General features: G+C 42.1%; 1 protein-coding gene across 1 annotated transcript in view; it reads left to right on the top strand.

Annotated features, from left to right (window-relative positions):
- Positions 1–6,972, top strand: part of LOC111964499 (netrin receptor UNC5D-like) — a 316,049-nt gene extending 309,077 nt beyond the window's left edge. The window contains exons 15-16 of the mRNA XM_023988387.2: positions 308–486; positions 4,214–6,972. Of these exons, the coding sequence (XP_023844155.1) occupies positions 308–486; positions 4,214–4,457 (423 nt within the window). The 3' untranslated portion in view covers positions 4,458–6,972. The remainder of the gene's footprint in view (positions 1–307; positions 487–4,213) is intronic.
- The last annotated feature ends 2,191 nt before the right edge of the window (positions 6,973–9,163 follow it).

The raw sequence follows: 9,163 nt of genomic DNA, 5'->3' as shown, positions 1-9,163 counted from the left end.
GTGTGTGTGTGTGTGTGTGTGTGTGTGTGTGTGTGTGTGTGTGCACGCACATGCATGCGTGTATTAATGCGTGTGTGTGTAAACCCCAAATGGAGGTGATGCTGTTATACTAATAGGCTCTCTCATTAGAGTGAATGTCTCCTGATTTTACTGAAGGGCTTTTCTTAATGAAGCTCGCAGGGGCCTCTTGACATATAGATTGCATTGAGTTAATTCTTTGAAGCCATATAATCTTATGTTATCTGTAGAAAAGAAATGGTCACTCTAACACCTCAAATTTTTATGTTGCAATGGTTTCTTCCTCCAGAGTGAAAAGGAGGTAGTCCCCTTCTTCACTCAGTCGGACTGTACCATCACATCACAGATGGGGTCCAGGGCTTTCAAGATCCCACTTTCCATCCGCCAAAGGATCTGTGCCACCTTCGACACAGCCAACGTCAAGGGCAAGGACTGGCAGCTGCTTGCACAGAAACTCTGCATAGACAGGTGAGATACTATACGCATGCACTTGCGCGCGCATACACACACACACACACACACACACACATTCACACACAGAAACGCTTTCTGGTACTATAAACAAAGAAACCCTGGTCCCCATCCTTAATTTCTAGTCCAACTGTTATACTGGCCCGTTGTCACGTTCTGACCTTAGTTCTTTTGTATTTTCTTTGTTTTAGTATGGTCAGGGCGTGAGTTGGGTGGGTTATCTATGTTTTGTGTTTCTTTGTTGTGTTTTTCGTTTGGCCTGATGTGGTTCTCAATCAGAGGCAGGTGTTAGTCATTGTCTCTGATTGGGAACCATATTTAGGTAGCCTGTTTTCTGTTGTGTTTTGTGGGTGGTTATTTTCCGTTTCAGTGGTGTTTTTTTAAATGTATTATTATTATTTTTTTTTACCCCCTTTTCGTGGTATCCAATTGCTAGTAATTACTATCTTGTCTCATCGCTACAACTCCCGTACGGGCTCGGGAGAGACGAAGGTCGAAAGCAATGCGTCCTCCGAAGCACAACCCAACCAAGCCGCACTGCTTCTTAACACAGCGCACCTCCAACCCGGAAGCCAGCCGCACCAATGTGTCGGAGGAAACACCGTGCACCTGGRCCCCTCGGTTAGCGCGCACTGCGCCCGGCCCGTCACAGGAGTCGCTGGAGCGCGATGAGACAAGGATATCCCTACCGGCCAAACCCTCCCTAACCCGGATGACGCGAGGCCAATTGTGCGTCGCCCCACGGACCTCCCGGTCGCGGCCGGCTGCGACAGAGCCTGGGCGCGAATCCAGAGACTCTGGTGGCGCAGCTAGCGCTGCGATGCAGTGCCCTAGACCACTGCGCCACCCGGGAGGCCCCGTTTCAGTGTTTTCACCATTCGGGACTGTTTCGGTTTTCATTTTGTTTCACTTTGTTAGTTTTGTATTTTGTCGTATTCATTCTCATTAAAATACATTATGGATACGTACCACGCTGCGCATTGGTCTGACATTTCCTACTCCTCGTCAGATGAGGACGAATTCCGTTACACCCGTGCAATGTTCACCATGTTTAAATTTGACTAGCAGCCATCTTGAGTTTTAAGTCAATTTAATTCAGGTAGTCTAATAAATAATATTGATTAATAATGAAACTGCACGCTACAGAAATGTGTCTAACGTCTACTTTGTTTGCTCTATTGGCTTGGTCAATATGACTCATCATGAAATGACAAAATTACAGAAATGATCAATCTTGACTGATTCAACTCTGTCTACCAATTGTCCCCATGGCTGTGCCCAGTTCATTTGCATACTGGTTGGTTTTTAGTCTGAACCTTCACCACCAAGGGAAAGGGGGAGACCTAGTCAGTTGTACAACTGAATTCATTCAACTTCATTTTGATGCCAATCCTTATCTGCTATCACCAAGCAGCCCTACCCGAGACCAGGCCACAGGCACACATGGCTGATCTCATTATATATCTGTACACACACGCACACACACATACACAGACTGAGAGACACACACACACTGAGAGACATACATACACAGAGACACATACATACACAATAGCTGGAGGAGATTGTGTATTTGGGTAAACTGCAGGAAGGTCTCAGGCCACCGGTTGCTCAGGCTGGAGCTGTAAGTGAGAAAACGAGAGTACAAGTTTATAATTTGATGATAATATTATGAGGGAAAAATGTTGAGACTGGTGTTTTGCGGGTACTATTTAATGAGGTTGCCAGTTGAGGACTTGTGAGGCATCTGTTTCTCTAACTAGACACTCTAATGTACTTGTTCTCTTGCTCAGTTGTGCACATGGGCCTCCCACTCCTCTTTCTATTCTGGTTAGAGCCAGTTTGCGCTGTTCTGTGAAGGGAGTAGTACACAGCGTTGTACGAGATCTTCAGTTTCTTGGCAATTTCTCGCAGGGAATAGCCTTCATTTCTCAGAACAAGAATAGACTGACGAGTTTCAGAAGACAGTCCTTTGTTTCTGGCCATGTTGAGCCTGTAATCGAACGCACAAATGCTGATGCTCCAGATACTCAACTAGTTTAAAGGCCAGTTTTATTGCTTCTTTAATCAGTTTTCAGCTGTGTTAACATAATTGCAAAAGGGTTTTCTAATGATCAATTAGCGTTTTAAAATGATAAACTTGGATTAGCTAACACAACATGCCATTGGGACACAGGAGTGATGGTTGCTGATAATGGACCTCTGTACGCCTATGTAGATATTCCATAAAAAATCTGCCGTTTCCAGCTTCAATAGTTACTTACAACATTAATAATGTCTACACTGTATTTCGGTTAAATTTTATGTTATTTTACTGGACAAAAAAATGTGCTTTTCTTTCAAAAACAAGGACATTTCTATGTGACCCCAAACTTTTGAACGGTAGTGTATGTCCCTCTCTCCCTCCTTCATTCCCTCCATCCCTCCCTCCTGTAGAAGTATTTCTGGGATAGCTGCCAGAACGTTATTTGCTTAGGATGTTGCGGATTTTAGCGGTTCGATATTGGGTGATCTCTATTCCCTCAGCAGAAGAAGAAACAGTCAATAATAGATGGCTCATTTTTTAGCCATCTTGGCTGCGTTTACCCAGGCAGCCCTATTCTGATCTTTATGTCACTAATTGGTATTTTTACCAATGCGATCAGATGTTTTGACCATAATTGGGCTGTCTGTGTAAACATAGTCCTGGTGTCTTGTTTCCACGTAGCCTACCATTTCCACCATCACTCTCTCTCTCCCTTAATCTCCTTGTCCTGCAACCCCCTCCCTCCCCCTCTCTCTGATCTTCCATCTATCTTTTACAAGTGTGGAAAAGGGGGGAGGGTAAAGTTTACTGAGTAAACGGGTGACATAAACCAGAAAACTGTGCTGGTAAACAACATGAGGCATTTTGGGAATGGGAGAAGGATTTGGGGAGTATTTTCTAACCAGTGGAAGCCGCCAGCAGCATTTTGCTATTATATCTCTGGGTGTGTGGGAGCATCATCACCACGCCAGAGAGAGAGAGAGAGAGAGAGAGAGGGAGGACGCAGAGAGCTGTGGGTTGGCAGCGCACTACATTGCTGCCTGCCATAAGTTGAGGGACAGTGTCTGACAGACCAATCAACCTGCACATGTACTCTACTGTGTGCTTATTGTTATTGTTGAATGTATGGTTATTTTGACCCTTGGTTATTGTTGTTACTGTTGTCCCGTTGACAATTTTGATTCTCATTTTATTTATTTTTATATTGTAAATATCCAAAATAAGCTTTGGCAATATGTACATTGTTACGTCATGCCAACAAAGCAGAGAGAGAGAGAGAGAGAGAGAGAGCGAGCGAGCGAGAGCGAGAGAGAGAGAGAGAGAGAATCTACTGTGATGTAACAGTGCCCTCTGGTGAATGTGAGTTTTAACAACAGCTAAGGTGGTGCGATAGCGGTGAGGGGTAGGAAGTATATGCTGAATTTGATATTCAGGATAATAATATAAGAGATGCAATATAGTTATATTTGTTTCCTTCTTACTTTTCATCATCCACTAATTTTTCCCCTCATACTTCTAGTCCAGTGTCTCCCAAACCTCTTCCTGAGTAACCACAGCTAGTACCTCGTGTTGGATCTATTCCAGTACAAGCATATCTGGTCAACTACTCATCAAGCCCCAGTATTCGATATGAACAGTGTCCTCCCTATCTCTGTTTCTCTGCCCCCCCCCCCCCACTTCCCTCTACCTTCCCTCTAGGAACCTGTGTTACTTTGCGCGTCAGGAGAGCCCATCGGCTGTGATCCTCAGCCTATGGGAGGCCCAGCACCAGGACACAGGGGACCTGGACTCTCTGGCCAGCGCTCTGGAGGAGATCGGCAAAGTCCACTCCACCCACTCCACCTCCAGTAGGACCAGCACGCAGAACACCACAGGGACCACCACAAGGACCACCGCTACCCTGGGCCGCAGCATTGAGGAGCTGGACGCTGAGTTCACCTAACCAGGGGAGGGATGAACGGATGAACTGGAGCGCCAGCAAAGGATCACAAGGCTGGGAATGAACTAGCCTAAACAGGGGAGGAATGGATGGACCCTCACAGTGGAGGAGGTCATACAGAAGACTCCAGCCAGGGGAGGATTGGACAGAGAGCAGACATGACTAAGTACAACAGGGGAACTAATTAACTACTTTAACTAAAGTCAGACCACCAGGCTGAATGGAGGGGTAAGAGGGACAAGATGATAGGAGAACAAGAGGTGCTAGAAGAGAAGGGTATAAGGGAGAGAATGAAAAGGGGTGAGGGGGACAATGGTTTGAGAGGGGAGGGGTGAAGACCAGGGCTAGGGGTGCAAGAAGAGATGGGGATAAGGGACCGGGGACAAGGGATAGTGGTGCAAGAGGAGAAGAGGTGCCAGGGAGAGAGGGAGAAGGGAGAAGGGGACAAGCAAGCAGTGTAGTGGGTTCTAGAGGTCTGAAGGTCCTGCCACAAGAGGGCAGCTACTGTTGTTTAGGTAGAAACAGAGGAACTAACTACAGTAACCCAGGGACTAATCCACAACAGAGTCAAAAAGTGAACCACAACTGAACCACAAACCAACAAGTGGCACTCTTTCTAACCTGGACAATTAGGCCCCACCCCTCTAGTCATTCCCCTCGGTAGCAAGAATTKTTTGTGTGACGTGAAGATGTTGTTGTTTATTTTATATTTATAATATCTCTCTCTTTTCTTTATTTTCTTGTGTTTTTCCTTGCACATTGAAGGTGTGTTAATGCATAGGCCTACTGTGGAACCAGAGAGAAACAAGCTCTATCTAGGTATTCAGATGTTGACAACATGTTGTGAAAAACAGTCAGTTATGACGTCTGCCATATGACGTCACAAACATTTGGGTTACCCATACCTGGGGTTACCCATACACACACGAGCATACTACTTAGAATGAAGGAATGTATTTGGGCATACATTCAGAGTGCAATGTATTGGGGCATACATTCAGAGTGGTGTGCTTTGTGGTATATGTTGATATTGGTCACGCAGCCAATATGTAATTTTACTGAATGGCACTGAAAAAGTTCTGGTGTCACACTAAAGCCGTGACATTAATTAACAAATGGCTATCTGCAGATGAATGAAGGAGAATGTATGAGGGATGGTCGAAACATCCCAGGCTGTCACATGGGCAAGATCAACACCCACACACAAACAAGCAGAATGGCACTTTCCTATCAGGTGGATATTTTTTACCTAAATGTATTGGTCAGAAAATGAATTGAAGTGATTAGAGTATTTACGTGTGCTGTTAACCCTTAAACTCCCACTCCAGTGGTGCCCTAGGCCAAGTCAGGCTAACTAACTAACSCTTAGCCTACTACCAGGAAACACAAACACAAATATTATTCAACTTCAAAAAGTTGCCCACCCACATACACACACAAAATAGGTCAAAATAAAAAAAGGTAAACTGTGAGGAACAGTGTGTAGAACTGTCATGGTGTTGTTTCATGGAATTTCCAGTGTTTTTACATGCTAGTACCTAACTATAGTAAGCTGTCCAGTCTCCTCTACTTAGTGTGGGAGACACCAGGCACGTGGCAGAGGTGCTCCCAACGTTGTTACAGCATTTAAACCCATCACACACGATAGCAGGAGCTGCAGCTTGGAGATGATGAACTCACACACTCTGAACTGATCTGAAATACACACACACACACACACTCMMGGCACATGCACACACAGTTCTCCAATGTAGTGAGGTGTATGCCTATTTGAATATCTGGAACGCAAAAAATAAGCCGACGGAAAGAGCTATCTATACACATCAGTTTGTGGGTGCATGTGTGCGCACCTGGAGGTGTTTGTGTGACGTGAATTTGAAGATCTGTCTTTGTCCCTTTGGAGAATCCAGCCTAGTGCTAGTATTTGAGTTCATTCTGATGTGTGATGTGTGTATCTCTCACAAGCTACTGTCTTTAGAGCTGTATTCCTTTGGAGAAAAATAAAGAAACAGTACTGATTTGAGTAAAACGATATCTATGTCAGACGTACTGAGACATTCATCTGACAATGTATCGCTTTTTTTTGGAGCTGCTGTTTTCACATAATCTGCCCTTCCTTATTAGGAAGAAATCTAAGAGAAATCTAAGACATCCTTCCTAGTTCTCATACTGCAATTATTATATTTTTGGTTAGACTAAAACGTAACTATTAAAAATAGTTGAATGAAGGTTTTATCCTGAAAATATTATTATGCATACAGTGAGAGGCATTTATAATTAATTAAATTCAATTAAGCCATGAACGTTCTTTATACATACTCTATAATCACATTTTATTGACTTAGCTATGTTTTACAACGCTATACATTTTCAATGTTAAGCAGGTGAATAGTACGATGATTATTATGCTGCTTATCACTGTTTGTAGTGTATTTTTGCTGATTTATGTTCGTTTTTTTCCTCAACATGATTTGCAAATGTATATACTCTATCATGTTTTGAAATAAATATGCAGTGAAATTCACTTGTTTTCTTTGGTCTGAAAATGACATTGTAATAAACCTTAGGCCGGGATTCAATCAACATTGTGCCTCCTAAAGGTCATTTTCGCTTGAGCCAACATTTGCCGTGTTTACCATCAATGCAATCTCCTTTTAAGCATTGTCGGCTGTACAGTGCAGTGCTCTATAACATGCCTTGGATTGAATCCTGGCCTTAGGTTTATTACAATAACTAGGGTGTCCACCCACTCTGCCCAGAGTGGGTGAAAACGTGCTTTGGTGATGAAATGTCACTTCTTTATGTTATAAACAGTAGCGGTGTGTGGGTAAAATCACTGAGGAAGAAAAAAATCATACTACAACCTACTGTACAGCACCAGTCAAAAGTTTGGACACGCCTACTCATTCCAGGGTTTTTCTTTATTTTTACTATTTTCTGTATTGTAGAATAATAGTGAAGACATCAAAACTATGAAATAACACATATGGAATCATGTAGTAACCAAAAAAGTGTTAAACAAATCAAAATAGTTTTTAGATTCTTCAAAGTAGCCGCCCTTTGCCTTGATGACAGCTTTGCACACTCTTGTAGGTGTGTTCAAACTTTTGACTGGTACTGTATGTAGTGATGAGTACCCAATACTGCCCATAAGTATGTCTAAGCTTTGAGACTGAACTCTCAAATCGTCTATAAATGATTTACCCACATGTATAACTGCTAAAAGTATGCCTTACTTTAAAGTGACAAACCTATAAACATTTATAACTGAGTTATCAACATATATAACTGCTAAAAGTTGACTTTATTTATAGTGGCAATCACCAGACATTAACAAATGAGTTACCAACATTTTTAACTGCTGAAAAGATACCTTTAAAGAAAGTGGAAACCTACTGACCATTTATTAATGAGTTAYGCCTACCAATATTTATACCTTATGTCCCTTGCATTCAATGCTACGGGCAGCAACAATGGCATACACCTTTTTGACCAGACAGCATCAGATAGATGGCCTGCACATACTGAGACAGAGGGAAGCTGTTTTGCTCGCTAGGATGCCTTCTCCAATGAGATGCATTCAGCCTCTTGCGAATTGAAGGAAAATTATGAAACACAGAGAGACGAAAGATAAATTATTWWAAAAAATGATTGGTCAAGTTTTTTGTGGAAGCATCCATGAATACACGCCAGATATAATTTGTTGTATTCTGAATTGTTCAGTGGGGTCTTTCTCGAACATATCATTCACATTATATAAAAGATATAGCGATTTCYTAACCTAATACATCRGATAATAAGCACTGAGATCTGTTTAACAGAGCGGTGTTGCATTCTCACTGCGTCTTTTGTGGATTTTATATGTTGTGGTGGTCGTCTGCAAAGTTGTTTCCTCTGGTTGCAAGAAGCTAAATTAATGAGACAAGTTAAATTAAATGTAAAAGTCTTTGAAAAGCTGGTGGTGTGCTCAGTGCTCCTTTGACATTTCACAGAGATACGCTTGTTTTTGTGAGAAAACTTCAGAAAAATAACAGGAATTTTACATGAATATGAAAAGCGTATACTAAAATATGAAAATGCTACATCAAAATCAATATTTATCTTACCTCTATAATGTTTTAGGGGTAACATAAAGGGGTTATAATTACGTTATRAATGATTAGGCCTATTTAATCATGTGTAAAGCATTATAAACCATTAATAAATGGTTATATCACATTGGTAAAAATAGCGCAATAACTGGTCAGTGTTTGCCAAATAGTGAGCCAATACAATCCATTCGGAAAGTATTCAGACCTCTTGACTTTTTCCACAATTTGTTCCTTTACAGCCTTATTCTAAAATGGATTACATTTTTTTATTCTSATCAATCTACACACAATACCCCATAATGACAAAGCAAAAACWTTTTTTTAGAAATGTTAGCAAATTTATCAAAATAAAACAAACGTYAWTATSACATTCACATTAGTATTCAGACCCTTTACTCAGTATTTTGTTGAAGCACTTTTGGCAGCGATTAAAGCCTCGAGCCTTCTTGGGTATGACGCTACAAGCTTGACACACCTGTATTTGGGGAGTTTCTCCCATTCTTCTTTGCAGATCCTCTCAAGCTTTGTCAGMTTGAATGAGGAGTGTCGCTTCACAGCTATTTTCAGGTCTCTCCTSAGATGTTCGATCGGGTTCAAGTCCGGGCTCTGGCAGGGCCA

The sequence above is a fragment of the Salvelinus sp. IW2-2015 genome, linkage group LG5, assembly GCF_002910315.2.
Source record: "Salvelinus sp. IW2-2015 linkage group LG5, ASM291031v2, whole genome shotgun sequence".
NCBI lineage: Eukaryota > Metazoa > Chordata > Actinopteri > Salmoniformes > Salmonidae > Salvelinus > Salvelinus sp. IW2-2015.
This window is presented reverse-complemented; position numbering and strand designations above follow the sequence as displayed.